Genomic DNA, 18,601 nt, shown 5'->3' on the forward strand with positions numbered 1-18,601 from the left:
TGTCAAGTAGCTCAGCTGCTCCCGCAAAAAGCGGAACTTTCCAGTGGCCAACCATTTTAATTCCTATCCCCAGTCCCATTTCAACATGTTGGCCCATAACCACCTCTTCTGCCACTGTAAGGCTAACCTCAGGTTGGGAGAGCAACACCTCATATTACCACTGGGTAACCTCCAAACCTGATGGCATAATCATCAATTTCTCCAACTTCTAGTAATTTTTTCCCCTTCCCTTCCCTCTTCAATCCCTCACTCTAGCTTCCTACCTCTTTCCCCTGATCCGTCTCCTTCTCCTTTCTCCCAAGGTCCACTCTCTCCTATCAGATTCCTCTTTCTTCAGCCCTTTGCCTTTTCCATCCGTCACTCTCCAGCTTCTTATTTCATCCCCATACCCACCTGGCTTCACCTATCACCTTCCAACTTGTCCTCTTTCCCCTACCCTCCATCTTCTTATTCTGGCATTTCCCCCCTTCCTTTCCAGCCTGAAACATTGACTGTTTACATTGCCATAGATGATGCCTGATCTGCTGAGATCCTCCACGACTTCCAGCATCTGCAGAATCTCTTGTGTTCACAAAAATGTTGCTGGGACTGAAAGGCTTGTGTCATAAGGAAAAGCTGAATAAACCGGGACTATTTTCCCAGGTATATGGACCAAATACAGGCAAATGGGACTGGCTCAGGAGGGGACATTGGTTGGCCATATAATTCTAGTCTACGTGTGTCTTCCCAGTTTACCATAGGGAACTTGGTAAGGATGTGTTGTGCACAGTAGCCTTACAGCAGCCTTAGGTTCACAGACTCCCAAGCAGAAAAAAATACTAGAGGAACTTAGCAAGTTAGGCAGCATCTGTGGAAGGAATTCTACAGTTGAAATTTCAGGTAACGCCCCTTCAGAGATATAAAAATATATAAAGAGGTGAAGGGAAAGGGTGTAGTAAAAATTGGCAGTTGATAAGTGGATCTATGTGAGGAAGAGAGGATGGGAATAGCAGAAGAGGTTGGGAGGTGAAAGGTAAAAATCACAATGTTGTAAATGGTAGAATCTGACAGGAGAGGAAGCTGAGGCAAGCAACCAAGTGCGGGAGATGGGGAGGGCAGATGAAGTGGGTGAAGGAGGGAAAGAAATGAGGTAATGTTGGCTTGGGGGAGAGGCAGATGTAGGTGGAACTAGGTCGAGAAAAAGGAGACAAAAGGGAAAGAGGTAGAGTGGGTTACCTGAAATTGGAGAATTTAGTGTTTGGTTGTACAATATCCAGATGGAATCTGAGGTGCTGTTCCTTTAATGCTCACCCTGGCAGTGGAGGAGGCTGAGAACAGTCAGGTCAGTATGTGGATGGGGATTCCCTCCTCATCTCTATTTCCAGCAGTCCTGACAAGTTTGTATACTGTGCATGGGTGGAATGAGGAGGGTCTGGTATTGCAATGGGATACTCAACTTCCAGCTGCACTCCTCATTTTTGGGAGTGTGGAAGGGGAAGACCTGGTCAAGAACAATGCCCACCACCCCCCACCCCAAGTCAGTCAACAACTGGGCCGGGGAAAGTAGGTATTCACTGGTACAGGAGATAGTGGGGATTCCTGTCCTCCTACTTGTTTACCTCTCTGCAGATTAGAGAGGAACAGAACCATCTATTGTGATCAGTGGGCACTGCAGAGGCTGTGCTATGTCCAGGTTACTACAGTCATTTTAACTTTATTTTTGATTATCTTGCCCTTAAAACAAAACCCACACAAAACAGAAGGCTTGGAATAAAGGTCAAAAACTGATTAGATACAGAAAAATCTTTCTGTATCATTACACAATTGTGGTTCTAATGCAACGCTGTGATGGTCCCCCTCTCAGTACTAATGCAACACTGTGATGGGAGCAGGTGTGCCCATCCCTGTGTAATGCTCCCGTGGGCAAACATAGCAAGGGTAACCTGCACTGACTCTGCAATGGTGACCTCAGCCACATCTCCCTTTACGGCTAATGGTGCTGATTCATCCATACAGTAGGACCCACCACAGCTTGCTTGCTTGCTTTTTTCCTGAGCACAACCTCTGTAACAAAAAAAAGCATCTTTAATGATGACAGAGTGGTACAGTTCCACAGGAACAAATTTTCTCTTTTCATAAAAGCAGAACTCAAGGTGCATAAAAGAATTTTAAATAATGTAGTTTCATAAATGTATTCACCCCACTCTGAGTGATACCGCTGGCATTAAGGAGGGGGAAAAAATAGAAAAGACCCAACTGGTCAGAGAGCGTGGTGTTGGACATAGGCACGATTGAGAGCGACTTCAACTCGGACGCCTCCTTGGCTGCAGATATCGAGGACAAAGATGAAAAGCATCTTCTCCAGGCCGGCCACAGGTCTGAGAATGTCATCTGTCAAAGGGCAAATGAAAAAATTGGACTTCAAATAAAAACTGTCAAGACTCCTTTACATTTGATGTGTCATTTGGTTTTATTTTTCACAAAGTGTTCCCTGAGTTAAGAACTTCAAGACTCTCACCAGAAACTTCACATACTATGCTACGGCAATTTAGCCGGTCTTGCTTTCCCGCAAATTACTTGGTTGTCTACCTGGGTAGTCATAGTCATAGTCGTACTTTATTGATCCCTAGAGAAATTGGTTTTCGTTACAGTTGCACCATAAATAATTAAACAATAATATGTAAATTATGCCAGGAAATAAGTCCAGGACCAGCCTATTGGCTCAGGGTGTCTGACCCTCCAAGGGAGGAGTTGTAAAGTTTGATGGCCACAGGCAGGAATGACTTCCTATGACGCTCTGTGTTGCATCTCTGTGGAATGAGTCTCTGGCTGAATGTATTCCTGTGCCCAACCAGTACATTATGTAGTGGATGGGAGACATTGTCCAAGATGGCATGCAACTTGGACAGCATCCTCTTTTCAGACACCACCGTGAGAGAGTCCAGTTCCATCCCCACAACATCACTAGCCTTACGAATGAGTTTGTTGATTCTGTTGATGTCTGCTACTCACCAAATGTACACTCTGGCAACAATAACCTGTATTTTATACAGAGTCTCTACTCTGTTTGAAAGCTTTGCTATATTAAACAAAATATGATACAGATCCAGACAAGGAAATAGTACGGCAAGTGATTAGGTTTAACGGATCATCCCAAAGGAGGAGAAGGTGCAGACAATTAGGGAGGGATCACCAGGGTTGAGACATCTTGTGGCTAGGCTAACAATCCTGGGATTGTTAAACTTGGGGGCGGTTGAGAAGCCAGCACTGGAGTGGTGTTGGAATTAGAAAATGGGGGATTCCTAGTGAAATTAAGAACTAGAGATTTCTTTATTTTAATTTTTTTACCTTTCTGGAATGGGAGACAGTACAAATTAGTCAATACAGCCAGTAAAGTAAAACATCTAGCATGCTTGGGACTTTGGTGCCAGACCATTGGACAGTACTCCCTATTAGTACACTTTGCCCTGCATCTAATAACATTTAAGTCAATATTATAGTAACACTTCAAGCTGAACTGGGGCCTCAGAATGTGAATAGACAGGGAGCAAGGGAACCATGACTCTGTTGAGCTGAAATGGTGGCACCAATGACCCCTTCTCTAGTCTTCAATACCCACTCCCCCAACCTTCCTGGACATCCTGCTCTGGTCTTCTGCCTGCTCTGGATCTTTCCATTGCCAACTGCCAACAAGGCATCAAACCTCGACTTCACCACTCCTCTCTCTAATTCCAATTTCACTCCCTCTGCACTGATCCTAACCTCACCATCAAACCCGCAGATAGGGGGGGGGAGGGGTGGTGGTGCAGTGGTCTGGCGGACTGACCTCTACCTTGCTGAGGCCCAGTGACAACTGTCAGATGACACCTCTTACTAATCCCTCAAACAGGTTCCCACTAAAAAGCACCAGGCCATTGTCTCCCACACCATCACCAACCTTATTACCTCTGGGGATCTCCCATCTACTGCTACCAACTTCACAGTTCCCACACCCCACACCCCTTGTTTCTACCCCCTGCCCAAGATCCACAAACCTGCCTGTCCAGGTAGACTCATTGTTTCAGCTTGTTCCTGCCCCACTGAACTCACATCTGCATACTTTGACTCAGTTTTATTCCCCCCACCCCAGCCCCCGGTTCAGTCACTCTTGATCTTTTCAATGATTTCCAGTTCCCAGGTTCCTTTCTGGACACCAGATCCAACCAGTTCCCCTCCACCACCACTCTCCTCCGTCTGGTGGAACTTGTCCTCAACTCTTAATCATTTCTCCTTTGGTTCCTCACACTTCCTTCAAACAAAAGGGGTAGCCGTGGACATTTGCATGGATCCCAGCTATGCCTGCCTGTTTGTCGGCTATGTGGAACAGTCTACTTTCCAATCCTACACCGGTGTCACTCCCCCACTTTTCCTACGCTACATCGACAACTGCTTTGGTGTTGCTTCTTGTACCCATCCCGAGCTCTTCAACTTCATCGAGTTTGCCTCCAACTTCCACCCTGCCTCAAATTTACCTGGTCCATTTCTGACACCTCCCTCCCCCTTCTCAATCGCTCTCTCTCCTTCTATCTCTAGAGACAGTTTATCTACTGATGTCTATTTTAAAACCACTGACTCATACAGCTACCTGGATTATATCTCTTCCCACCCTGTTGCTTGTAAAAACGCCTTCCCCTTCTCTCAATTCCTCTGTCTCTGCCACATTCGCTCTCAGGATGAGGCTTTTCATTCTAGAATGGAGATGACCTTCTCCTTCAAAGAAAGGGGCTCCCCTTCCTCCACCATCAATGCTGCCCTCAACTACATTTCTTCCATTTCATACATGTCTGCCCTCATCCCATCCTCCCGCCACTCCACCAGGGATAGGGTTCCTCTTGTCCTCACCTACCACCCTACCAGCCTTCGTGTCCAGCACATAAATCTCCATAACTTCCGCCACCTCTAACGGGATCGCACCTCCAAAGACATTTTTCCCTTCCTCCCACTTTCAGCATTCCACAGGGGTCGCTCCCTAAGTGACTCCCACGTCTATTCGTCCCTCCCCACTGATCTCCCTCCTGACACTTACCCTTGCAAGTGGAACAAGTGCTACATCTGCCCCCTACACCTCCTCCCTCACTACCATTCAGGGCCCCAGACAGTCCTTCCAGGTGAGGCGACACTTCACTTGAGAGTCGACTGGGATTATCTACTGTATCCGGTGCTCCTGGTGTGATCTCCTGTGAATTGGTGTGATCTCCTGTGAATTGGTGAGACCTGACATACAAATGTTTGTACATTGGGAGACTATTTCACCAAGCACCTTTGCTCCATTTGCCAGAAAAAGCAAGATCTCCCAGTGGCCACCCATTTTAATTCCACTTCTCATTCCCATACAGACATGTCAGTCTGTGGCTTCCTCTACCGTCACGGTGAGGCCACACTCAGTTTGGAGGAGCAACACCTTATATTCCGTCTGGGTTGCCTCCAACCTGATGGCATAAATATGGATTCATCAAACCTCTGGTATGCCTCCCCCCTGCCCCTTCACTGTACTCCATCCCCTTCTCCCTCACTCACTTTATCTCCTTGCTTGCCCACTGCCTCCCTCTGGTGCTCCTCACCCCTTTCTTTCTTTCATGGCCTTCTGTCCTCTCCAACTGGATTCCACCTTTCTCAGCCCTGTATCTCTCCACCAATCAATTTCCCAGCTCTTCATCCTTTGCCCATCTAGGTTTCACCCATCACCTCATGCTTTTTCCTCCCCTCCACCCACTTTCTAAGTCTGACTCCTCATCTTTTTTTTTTCCAGTCCTGCTGAAAGGTCTCGGCTTGAAATGTCGACTATACTCTTTTTAATAGATGCTGAGTCCCTCCGGCATTTTGTGTGTGTTGCTTAAACTGAACTGCTGTCTGCTTGGCAAGTCAATGCAACAAGCAGTGCAAGGCTGCCCTCGTCTGGTCACAAAGTACAGTGGCAAATGTCAGACCCCCTGCTGCTTTCCAAATTGTAATTGTTAGACTTTAGCCGGCTGGTGGCGCAGCGACATCAGCGCTGTACTCTGGAGTGAAGGTTCCCGAGTTCGAACCCAGTTGGGCCGCTCTTGGGCACGCTTTCCATCTGTGCTGGGTTGAGAGTTGAGCACGCAACTTAGCCTCATAAAAAAAAACTGTGTTGGGGACCACTCACAGAGTCTTTCCTCCAAGACAACCACTTGAAAAAGTGCTCGCCGAGGCTCTGGCAGAGTATGGCACACAAAAAAAAACTCATTACTAACACCACAGAAAACTACAAGATTATTCAGTTGCCCAGATTGATGCACAGAAGAATTTTGCATCTGCAGGCGCATCTGAAAGTCAGGACCAGTAACTAAAAATGGCAAACAAATTTGGCAAATTCATAAACATGAGGAGGAAGAAATGAAGAGTTTAGTTGCACAGGATTTTTGAGGCAAATATCAGAGGGGGATTTCAGGGGAAGGGACAGGACAGTAGGAGGACACAGTGATGGAGAAAGATGAAAAGAAGGAGGAGACTCACAGAGCAGAAACTCCATGCAAACTAGTTCAGTTGGATGTCCCATTTCTGTGTGGTTAATTCTCTTAATATTCTTGGCTCCCAAATGTAGGGACTGGGACAAGGTGTTGGTGAGTAGTTGGGGTTGTATTTAAGAAGGATAAGTGCTTTCTGAAAGGAAGATGAGAGCTGGAGGAAAAATTTACCCGGAGGCTGCGAGGAGCTCTCTTCATTATCTGCGTCAAAACAAGAGGCCCATCCAGATGGTAGCCCTCCATGAGCTAAAGCAGAGATAAGAGTTCTGTCATGCTTGGCACTGCACATGTCTTGGTCGTCTAATCTGGGAACGGTGGAGAGAAAGACCGCGTCTAAAGACAGCTCTCGATTTAGTCCTGGAAGGTGATAGGAGAAAGAAAAACAAATGTGAGATTTCCAATTCCTCATTTTATTTTGCCTTAAGATAAGAATCTGCCTGTTGACAGATTCCACAGAGGATCTGAGTAGGACTCCCCAGGGGAAAGATACAGAGATTGGTTCAGTTACTGTTTTCCCAATCCTTCAGTGAGAGTATCAGGAACTGTTGGGATGGTGACTGCGTCCCTACAGTTAAAATGTCTTCCAGCACATACCCTGTGAGAGAAACCTGTAGAGTTGCTCTAAGGTACTAGAACAAGTTAACTGCCTGTCCAAACAGTTTGACAAATACACCTGACTCACTTGTTCAACAACTGAACTATTCAGATAGACACTATCTGATGATGTGAACCGAGGGGAAGTGAGCTACCTTGAAATGAATGACTTCACTTCAGAGTACTTAGTGCTGGGGATTTCATAGAAAAGCCATTGTGTATAGGCCTCTTGGTCCATGAAGCCTGCCTGCCATTCAGTACCATCATAGCTGAGGTATTCAAGACCATGGCTTATGTGCCAGTTGCTATAGTCCTCAATTCCCCATTCTTTCAAAATAACTTTTCCTTTAAATACCCGAAAGGTCCAGCTTCTGCAACCGTCTGCGACAGAGAATTCTACGGATTCACCAGCTTCTGCAAGATGATCCTGTGCACCTCCTAATCTCATAGAACAATGAACAGCACAGCAAAGGCCCTTCGGTATAATCAATCTAAACCTTCTCTCCTACAAAGACCATAACCCTCCATTTTCTTATATCCCTGTGCCTATCTAAAAGACTCTTAATGTTATAGCCTCTACAATCAGCCCTAGCAGTGTGATCCAGGCACCCACCACTCTAAAAAAAAACCTCTCTGACGTTTCCCCACCTGACTTCCATATACCTTAATAAGATATCCTCTGGAATTAGCCTTTGCACCCTGGGAAAATGGTGCTGGCTGTCCATTCTATCTATGCCTCTCCTAATCTTATACTGTACACCTCTATTAAGTTTCCTACCAGCCTCCTTCACTCCAAAAATCCCTAGCTCACTCAACTTTTACTTATAAGACATGTTCTCTAATTCAGGAAGCAACCTTTGAAAATCTCTTAAGCACCATCTTTAGAAACTTTAGAGCTTCCACATCCTTCCTATTATGAGGCAATAGAACTTAGCACAATACTCTAAATAAGGTCCAACCAAAGTTTTATAGATCTGCAACATTACCTCGTGCCTGCTGAACTCAATCCTCCCCCTCAATATTGCAAAAACAAAGTAGCTGGTTGTGGATTGCAGGAGGAAAGGAGACAGGCTAGCCTCTATTGATATCAATGGACCTGGGGTTGAGAGGGTAAACAGCTTTAAGTTCCTCGGCATCCGCATCACCTAGGACCTCACAAGATCTGTACACACCAGTTGTGTAGTGAAAAAGACACAACAGCGCCTCTTTTACCTCATTTGGTATGAGTCCCCAAGTCCTAAGAACTTTCTATAGGGGCACAATTGAGAGTATTCTGACTAGCTGCATCACTGCCTTATATGAGAATTGTACCTCCCTTATTCACAGGACTTTGCAGAGAGTGGTGCAGACAGACCAGCGCATCTGTACAGTAGTTGTGAACTTTCCATGATTCAGGACATTTACAAAGACAGGTGTGAAAAAAGGGCCCAAAGGATTATTAGGGACCTGAGTCACCCCAACCACAATCTATTCCAGCTGCTACCATCTGGGAAACGGTATCACAGCATAAAAGCCAAGACTAACAGGCTCCGGGACAGCTTCTTCCATCAGGCCATCAGACTGATTAACTCACGCTGATTTGAGTGTATTTCTATGTTACACTGACTGTTCAATTTATTATAAATTACTATGACTGCACATTGCACATTTAGACCGAGACGTAACGTAAAGATTTTTACTCCTCATGTATGTGAAGGTTGTAAGAAACAAAGTCATTTCATTCATCCCCCCCCAACTAATGAAGGCCAACACTCATTAAGTACAACTTGTGTAGCAATTTGAGGGATCTATGGACGTGGACCCCAATGTCTCTCTGTTCCTCCACACTAAGAATCCTGTGATTAACCTTGTACTCTGTCTTCAAGTTCAATCTTCTCAATTATATCACATCACACTTCTCTGCCCAACTCTGCTTTCTACATCCTGTGACAAACTTCTACAATATCCACAACCCCACCAACCTTTGTGTCATCTCTAAACATCTAACCCATCCTCTACTTCCCCATCCAAGTCATTTATACAAATCACAAAAAGTAGGGTCCCAGAACAGATCTCTGCAGAACACCTTTATTCACTGACTGCCAAGCAAAGTATGCTCCATCTAGTACCACCTTCTACCTTCTGTGAGCAAGTCAATTCTGAATCCACACAGTTTCCATGGATCCCAGGCCTCCTGACTTTCTGATGAATACATCAACTTGTTTTGTCACTTCCTCAAAAAACTCAATTAGGCTCGTGAGGCACGACCTACCCCTCAAAGAGCCTTTCAGACTATGCTTCTTCAAATGCTCATAAATCCTGTCTCTAAGAATCTTCTCCGTTAGTTTGCCCCCACTGATGTAAGACTCATTAGTCTATACTTCCTAGGATTATCTTTATTTATCTTTCTTGAATAACAGAACAACATTTGCTAACCTCCAGTCCTTTGGTACTACTACTGTGGCCAGGGATGATACAAAGGTTATTGTCAATGCCGCCATGACCGCTTCTCTTGTTTCCCGTTGTAACCTGATGTATATTCTGCCTAGTTCCAGGGACTTATCTATCCTGATGTTTTTTTCAGAAGCTTTAACACTGGTTCTTTCATAACCTCCACATGCTTTAGCATGTTAGCCTTTTCTTTGCTGAGCTCACATTCACCAAAGTCCCACTCCCTGGTGAATACTGATGCAAAGTATTCACTAGGACCTTCCCTACCTCCTTTGACCCTTTTATCCCTGATCAGTCCTACCCTCACTCTAGTCACCTTCCTGTATGTGTAGAATATCTTGGAGGTTTCCTTAATCCCACTTGCCAAGGCCTTTTCATGTCTCTTCCAGTTCTCCTTAAGTTCCTTCCTGGCTACCTTATAATGCTCAAGAACCTTGTCTGATTTTTAAGCTTCTAAACCTTAAGTGTGATTGCTTCTTCTTTCTCTCGTCAATCACGGTTCTTTCATCCTTCTCTGTTCAACAGAACAAACCTATCCAGAACCCCATGCGAGTGTTCCCTAAACATCCATATTTCTTTGGTGTATTTCTTTATGCCTCCTTGTCTGAGAGTTTCCAACTAGTGGAACTATCCTGCCATGCTTCCCCTAAGGATCATGAATGTTGCAATACAATTGTCCATCATTCTTCTAAACTCCAAAGAATACAAATCCAATTTCTTCCAGTTGTTCCTTAATAGCATAACTCTCTCAACCAAGGAGGCCGTCTTGTCCTGTGCACTAGCATTTTGTTGTGGGGCACGTTATCTAATGCCTTCTGAAAATCCATTTAACATCACTACTACTCATTTCTGCCCCATCCAGCTGATTATAATCCACTGCCCTATTCCTCATGATCCTATGAAAATCCCACTCTGATTGCATTGTTCTACTTTTCACAAAGGCTCACAATGACCAACGGCCTCATTTTCCCTGCCACAACCTGCACTCTCAAATAGGCACTACTCTTGGTCCTCTCATTCCCTGTACCAATCTAGACCAAAGAACTCTTGATGTTTTGGGACTGAGGCAGGGTTTCAACACACAACACTGGCAGCTCCTTTCTGTCTACAGACGCTACTCAGCACGCTGAGTTCCTTCAGGAGATAGTCTGTTGCTCCAGATTCTAGCAACTTATGTCCCCAATCGCAGACTGATCCCGATGCAGCCCAAAACACCACCTCTGCATGCTCTTTCAGTATAGTGCTGCCTGCACCTTTCCTAACCCTTATGCACATCTGGGACATGTTCTCGTCTCATTACCACTACTGTACCAGGGAGGAGTCCACACTCAACATTTTAGGAACAGGTGCTTCCTCTCTCTCAGATTTCTATACACTCTATGAACCCATTAGCATTATCTCATTATTGTTCTCTCTTTTCACACTAGTTAAAAAAATTATGTCTTGCACTGTACTGCTGCAGCAAAACAACAGAATTTATGATATATGCCAGTGATAAAAAAAACTGATTCTGACTGTGGACTTGTTAGCATTAGCAATGAAGCTTTATAAGGCACTGGTGAGGCCTCGATGGTAGTACAGTAAGCAGTTTTGGGCCCCTTATCTAAGGAAGGATGTGCTGACATTGGAGAGGGTTCAAAGGATTCCGGGAATGGTAGGCTTATCATGTGAGCAGCATTCAACGGCTCTGGACCTGTAGTGAATGGAATTTGGAAGAATGAGGGGGGATCTAATTGAAACCTATCAAATGTTGAAAGGCCCCGAAAGAATGCGGAGAAGCTGTTTCTTATCGTGTGGGAGTCTAAGGCTAGAGGACACAGCCTCATAATAGAGAGATGCTCGTTTAGAATGGAGATGAGGAGCAATTTTTTAGTGCTAATTTGTGGAACTTGTTACCACAGATGGCTACAGAAGCCAAATTATTGGGTATATTTAAGGCAGAGGTTGATAGATTCTTGATTAGTCAGGGAGGAGGCAGGAGATTGGGGCTGAGAGTTAAATGGATCAGTCATGATGAAATGGCAGAGCTGACTTGATGGTCTAATTCTGCTCCAGTATCTTATGGTTTATGCTCACAAAATATTGTCAGACAAACCCCAAAGTTTTCCAGCTGTCGTCTCCCAAGATCCTTTACCTAAAATGGTCACAGTGTAGTAACCATGACAACACGCCAGCTCACATTGTGCCAGCTTCTTTCCAAGATTAGCCTGCACTCCAGTGAATTTGGCTGGCTGAAGAGCAAAGGTATGCAGAAGCACGGCCTTGTCCCTGAGGCGGAAGTTTCGAGCCACCATCTGTGTGACATCCCCGGCGTGGGCAAGATGCTCCAGTTGCCATGGGCGGTCAGTCCATGGACCACCAATCTGAGACGAGCTGGGCACTGCATCTCTAGACGTCACCCCTATCTCATCGGAGTCTGTGTAGAACTCCTGGCAAGCCCTGACAAAACTAACTTCTGTAAGAAAGGAAAGCAGATAGTAATTATGTTGGTGTTGTTCATTTCAAGTTCAAGAATACTGTCAGCTGATTATAGATATATACGTTCTTTCCGACCACAGTGCACCCACAATACATGTATCACACACAGCACATAAAATACAATATTACCACAAATAAGTAATAAAATATAACTCAAATAGCTCACTTTCCTAGTGAAGAGACCTTGGTGGTGGCAAGGTATTTGTTAGTCTCACAACCTGAGGGAAGTCTGGTTGTCCCAGTCCTGATCCCTCTCTACCTGCTTCCTCATGGTAGTGGGTCAAAGAGATTATGGGATGGGTGGTAGGGATCCTCAACAAGGCTTCAGGCCTTTCATCTGCAACAGTCCCAGTAACTATCACAAATAGAGGTAGGGGAGAGGGAGATCTTGGTGATCTTCTCGGCAGCTTTTACTATACTCTGTTGGGTCTTGCAGCCAGACGGGACACTTTTGATGATGCTCCTATAGAAAGTCGTTATAATGGGACTGGAGAGCCTTGTATGCCTTAATCTCCTCAGAAAGTATCGACACTGCTGTGCATTCCAGACTAATAAGGTGTTGTGGGCCAGGTTAATAAGGTTAGATCATCTGTTACATGCATACTAAGGAACGTTGTGCTCTTCTCTCTCTCTCCATGACAGAGTCATTGTTCACACCTTTACATCGAATAGACTAGATTACTGCAATGCACTTTTTTTGCTGGCCTTCCAAAGCAATCTATTGTCAAACTTTAACTCATTCTTTTAACTAAATCCAAGGTGAGGAAGCATATCAATCCTTTCCCAGTACTCTACATTTGCTTCCTGTATCTTTTAGAATTGATTTTAAAGTTCTCTTACTTGTTTTTAAAGTTCTCAATGGTTTGGGACTGAAGTACAACACAGAATCACTGTTGTTTTATAATCCTGCTCAAGCTCGCAGGTCTTCTTCTGCCAGTCTTTTAAACAATCATTCTCAAAAGATCACAAACAAGAGAAAATATGCAGATGCTGGAAGTCCAAGCAACACACACAAAGTGCTCGAGGACTCAGCAGGCCAGGAAGTATCTATGGAAAATAGTAAACAGTCAATTCAGGCCGAGACCTTTCATCAGGTCTGGAAGAGAAAGATGAGGAGTCAGAGTGACGGGGGGAGGGTGAAGTAAAGAGCTGGGAAGTCCATTAGTGAAAGAGATAGAACTGGAGAAGTGGGAATCTGATAGGAGAAGGCACAAGGCCATGGGAAAAAGAAAAGGGGGAAGAGCACCAGAGGGAGATGACAGATAGGTAAGGAGATATGGTGACACTTCTCAAACTTCCAGTAATGCCCACCCCACCTCCCATTCCCCTTTTTCACCTTATCTCCTTACCTCCCACTTCCTCCCTCTGGTGCTCTTCCCCCTTTACTTTCTTCCATGGCCTTCTGTCCTCTCCTATCAGATTCCCCCTTCTCCAGCCCTGTATCTCTTTCATAATTCAACTTCCCAGCTTTTACTTCACTCTTCCCCATCTCCCATCACCTCGTGGTACTTCTTCCCCTCCCCCCACATTCTTATTCTCACTCAGCTTTCTCTCCAACCCTGCTGAAGGGTCTCTGTCTGAAATGTCGACTGTGCTCTTTTCCATAGATGCTGCCTGGCATGCTGAGTTCCTCAAGCATTTTGTGTGTTTCCTCAAAAGATAACTGTCAGGTCAGCTTCACTGAACTTTGCTCCTAAATTATGGAACTCAATACCTAAAACTATAATATAATAATAATACTAATAAGTACTTTATTGATCCCAAGTGGGAAATTATTTTGTTATGGCAGCAACATTTAAAAACACATTTAAAAACACACTAAGAAGTGTGCAGACTTAATGAAAAATAAAGTACAGAATAATAATATACACAGTAATTTCACAAAATAATAAAGCAGAGACTATTGTACTATGATGTGTGTTCTGCCACACAGAGATGCTTATTACACTTGGCAGGAAAGATTTTCTGTAATGATCCTTGTGACAGCAGAGTTGAATGAGTCTGTTCGAAAGGGGGCTCTGCTGCTTATTCAGTAGGTCGTGGAGAGGATGTGCCAGGTTGTCCATAATGGATAACAGTGTGTATAGTGACCTTCTCTCCACCACTAACTCAAAAGAGTCCAGGTTGTAGCCAAGGACGTATCCAGCCTTTTTGATGAGTTTATTTTGCACTTTTTACTTCACCAGCACAAATGCTACTCCCCCAACATAAAGCCGTAAAGAAGACTGCACTCGCTACATCAGACTGGGAGAAAATCTCCAGCATCCCGCTGCACACATTGAAGGATCTCATCTTCCTTAGAAAATAGAGTCTGCTCATCCCCTTCTACTAAACAGCCTTGGTGTTGGTGTTGGTTTTCCAGTCAAGTCTGTTGTCGAGGTGAACACCCAAGTATCTGTACTCCTCCACCACCACAACCGCTTCTCCCAGAATGTCACAGTCCTCATCCTCCTAAAATCAATCACTATCTCCCTGGTTTTGGCCACTTTCAGGAGCAGGTGATGCCTCCTGTACCACTCCACAAACTTGTCCACCAGTCCTCCGTACTCAACTCCACCCATCTCTGTTACACCCACCCACCGCAGAGTCTTCAGAGAACTTCTGCAAGTGACAAGACTCAGATTTGTACTGAAGGTCTGAGGTGTTCAGTGTGAACAGGAATCGGGGGGGGGGGGGGAGAACAGGACAGTTTGACACTTCTAAATACTACACAAAACCAATTTAACCTTGCTTTTAACTAATATCTTTTTTGTCTGTTATTTTCATGTTTGCACTTTATCCCATTGTAAAGCAATCTGCACTATATAGTTTGTACGAACACAAAATAATCTGCAGATGCTGGCGTCAAAGCAACACTCACAACATGCTGGAGGAACTCAGCAGGTCGGGCAGCATCCGTGGAAACGATCAGTCAATGTTTCGGGCTGGAACCCTTCGTCAGGACTGAAACGTTGACTGATCGTTTCCACGGATGCTGCCCGACCTGCTGAGTTCCTCCAGTGTGTTGTGAGTGATAGTTTGTATGAAAATGCTCTATAAATAAATAATAATTACTATTGATGTTAAATGGAGAGCGGTCAGCCTGTGCCTTTCTGAAGTCCACAATTATCTCTCGTCTTGTCCACACTGAGACTTAGGTGGTTGTTTCTGCACCATCTGACAAGCCTCTCTACCTCCTCTTTGTATGCTGACTCATTATTGTTGGTGATGAGGCCAACCACTGTCGTATCATCAGTGAACTTGATGCACTTTGAGCTGGATCTGGCAGTGCAGTCATGAGCCAGCAGTGACCCTGGGGCCACAGTGCTCAGTGTGATGGAGCTTCAGATGTTGCTGCCAACTTGGACTGACTGGAGTCTTTCTGTAAGTCCAAAGTCCAGTTACAGAAAGGGTTATTGTCCCAGTTTACCCACCAGCCTCTGAGGGATGATTGTGTTAAATCCTGGTGTATGAGGCATCGTTTTCTAGGTGGGACAGGACAGAATGAGGCTGAGGCGAGGGCATCATCAGTGGCTTGAGCAGTAGGCAAACTGGAAAGAGTCCAATGTAGCTGGAAGGTGGGATTTTACACAATCCATTATCAGCTGTTGAAAGCACATCATGATTGTTGATGTCAGTGCCTCTAAGCAGTAATCATTTAGGCCAGTTATTGTTGCTCTCTTGGGCACCAGAATGATGATGGCCGCCTTGAAGGCTGCAGGGACTGTGGACTGTTCCAAAGAGATACTGAAGATGTCCGTTAAGACCTCTGTTAGCTGGGCCGTACAACCCCTCAGCATCTGACCAGACCCACATATTTATGTGGGTTTACCCTGGCTGGGAGCCTCCCCACCTCAGCTGTGGCCAGACAAGGTTCCTGTTCCTCAGGAGGAGAGGGAGCTTTCCTTGATGTCACATCATTCAAGTGGTCAAATCACAGAAAGCATTCAGCCTATCAGGAAAGGAGGTAGCACTGTCGTTGCCACACAGGGTGGACTTGTAATCGGTATGGTTTGTATGCTTTGTAACCTGTGCCATGTGTCTCTGGTGGCACAAAGACGTTTGTGAATTTTCTGTAAGCACTTTCGCTTTGCCTTCCTGATGGCACAGGAGAGTGCAGCTCGTTGACCTAAGTCATCTTACCCCCGATCAGAATCCAATCCTTAAGCAATGCATGGAACTCTACAGTCAGCCATGGTTTCTGATTTGCCCTGGCAGTGTTGTGTTTAATCACAGTAATGTCCTTACTACACTTCCCGATATTTTCATCATTGCTGATGTAACGAGAGTAGGTGGCTGCTTCCCTAAATATGCTCCAGTTCCTGCTTTTGAAACAAGTCCTGCAGAGCTGAGGTGGCATCTGCTGCTGGGTCCTGAGCTCACTGTAAACGTGGTCTGTATGCAGGGATTAGCAAGATGGACAAGTGGTCTGCGTATCCCAGGTGAAAGTCCGGGCAGCCTTGTGGGCTCCACCAGGTCTAATATATTCTCTCCTCTGGTTACAAAGTTGGCATGCTGTTTTTAAGCTGACATGACTGAAGTCATCAGCAACGATGAAGAAACCATTGGGGTGATGTTGCAGCTAGGATATCACAGCTCCTGCAGAATTTCCCCAGCATTAGTACAGGGCGGGGGTTGGGGTGGGGAAGAGTGTTGGAATCACATTAGGGAGCTAGCATGTCCTTGGCACCACAGTTATTGTGGTATGAACAATCATTCCTTGTAGCACCAAAGTAAAGGTCTCATTAATCTCCAACTGGAAGGAATGCCACACAGTTGAACAGGAAAATGCTCTCCATGTCAAATTGAACCTTGCAATCTTTGAAAGAAAAATGGAGGGCTATGTAGGAGGGAAGGGGTAATTGAACTTGGACTGGGTTAAAGGGTCAGCATAACATCCTGGGCCGAATGTACTGTTCTAAGTTCTAAACAGACAGTGGAAAGGTTTAATGTACTTATGACGTGGTCTTCTCCACAATGATTAGGTGATTGCTTTGGAGAACACAGCCATTTACTCTGCAATGGTAGCCAAATCTCCATAACACACATAAACCGCTGGAGGAACTCAACAGGTCAAGCAGCATATATGGAGAGATATTTCAGGCTAAGCCCCTCCCTGCCTCACAGTTTCTAGAATTTTCTGGCCTTTTTGTGTTCAAGATTTAACAAATGAGAAGTCCTGGGGCCTGTGTAATTGACTGAAGTAAAATGCTACACAGAGTCATAGAGTTAGGCTGCACAGAAACATGCCCTAGGGCCCATGTAATCTGTTTGAGCCAATCTCATTTGCCCTCTAGCTAATTCTGTGTACTTGTAACCACCTCTACATATGGTGAAGGGTGGGGCTACAGAGTAGCTACAGTCAGAGGGGATTAGCTTGATTTGGTATAAGGGCTGGCAGAGACACAGCGTGCCAAGGGACCTATTCCTGCACTGTACTGTCACTGGGAATGGTGACCAGGTAGCTGTGTGTAAACAAACCTTGGTCAGGGCTCACACGGCCTTCTGTGATTTTCACGTCTGTGCATGTTCGAGAAGCAGGCTCTTCTTCGCTGCTCGATTCCGTGCCTTTTACGAGCCTAGATTAAAAGCAGAACAATTACATGAGACCAGACTCCGATTGTTCACAGGGAGGGGTGCAGGGACCTGAATCACGTGGCAAGGCTTCCAGGGAACAATACATCACAGGAGGAGGCCTTTAACCTGTTATGTCTCCCACTATCCCACCCAATCCCTACTGACCTCCCCAGCACATCACACAAACCAGTCCTGATTACGGATGAATGGTCTCTTCCCAAAACATAAACTCTTTACTCCCCTCCTTAGATACTGCTTGACTTGCTGAGTACCTCCAGTACTTTCTGTGTGTTACACAAACCAGCCTCCCATCCTTCGATTCCATCTACACATCTCACTGCCTCTGGAAAGCAGCCAACATAAACAAGGGCCCCTCCCACACTGGACATTCTCTCTTCTTCCCCCTCCCATCGGGCAGAAGATGCAAAAGTCTGATACCTGTTTGCCATTCAATAAGATCGTGGCTGATCTCATCGTGGACTCAGTTTCACCTACCTGACTTTTCCCCATAACCCTTAATTCCCTTGCTATGCAAAAATCTATCTGTGTCTTAGCTCTTTACTGCTTCCCTGGGCAGAGAATTCCACTGATCCATTACTCTGTGGGAAAAACAGTTCCTCATCTCCATCCTATATCTACTCCCTTGAATCTTGAGGTTATGTCCCCAAATTCTGGTCTTACCTATCAGAGGAAAAAACTTTCCTGCCTATGTCTTTTTAATTCCTTTCATAATTTAAAATATTTCTATAAGATCCCTCTCATTCTTCTGCATTCCAGCAAGTATAGTCCCAGATGACTCAATATCTCCCTCATTCTTGGAATCAATCTCATAAACCTACTCTGCAGTGCCTCCAAAGCCAGTTTATCTTTTCTCAAATAAGGAAACCAGAACTGCACAGAGTACTCCAGGTGTAGCCTCACCACAACTTGTACAGCTGAAGCACAATCCCCCAACTCTTATAATCAATCCCTCTAGCAATGACGGCCAACGTTCCAGTTTCCCTTACTGATAACTTGTTGTACCTGCAAACCAGCCT

General features: G+C 45.2%; 1 protein-coding gene across 2 annotated transcripts in view; it reads right to left on the reverse strand.

Annotated features, from left to right (window-relative positions):
• Window positions 1-2,046: 2,046 nt before the first annotated feature.
• Window positions 2,047-18,601, reverse strand: part of LOC140197887 (RPA-related protein RADX-like) — a 72,579-nt gene continuing 56,024 nt past the window's right edge. Inside the window, exons 12-15 of one of the 2 annotated variants that reach the window (XM_072258451.1) lie at window positions 17,469-17,566; window positions 11,665-11,985; window positions 6,678-6,863; window positions 2,047-2,370 (exon numbers count right to left, since the gene is read on the reverse strand). In XM_072258451.1, the coding sequence (XP_072114552.1) occupies window positions 2,240-2,370; window positions 6,678-6,863; window positions 11,665-11,985; window positions 17,469-17,566 (736 nt within the window). In that variant the 3' untranslated portion in view covers window positions 2,047-2,239. Of the gene's footprint in view, window positions 2,371-6,677; window positions 6,864-11,664; window positions 11,986-17,468; window positions 17,567-18,601 lie in introns of those variants that run through there. The other variant, XM_072258452.1, reaches the window with a different exon arrangement.

The sequence above is a fragment of the Mobula birostris genome, chromosome 5 (assembly GCF_030028105.1).
Source record: "Mobula birostris isolate sMobBir1 chromosome 5, sMobBir1.hap1, whole genome shotgun sequence".
Taxonomy (NCBI): domain Eukaryota; kingdom Metazoa; phylum Chordata; class Chondrichthyes; order Myliobatiformes; family Myliobatidae; genus Mobula; species Mobula birostris.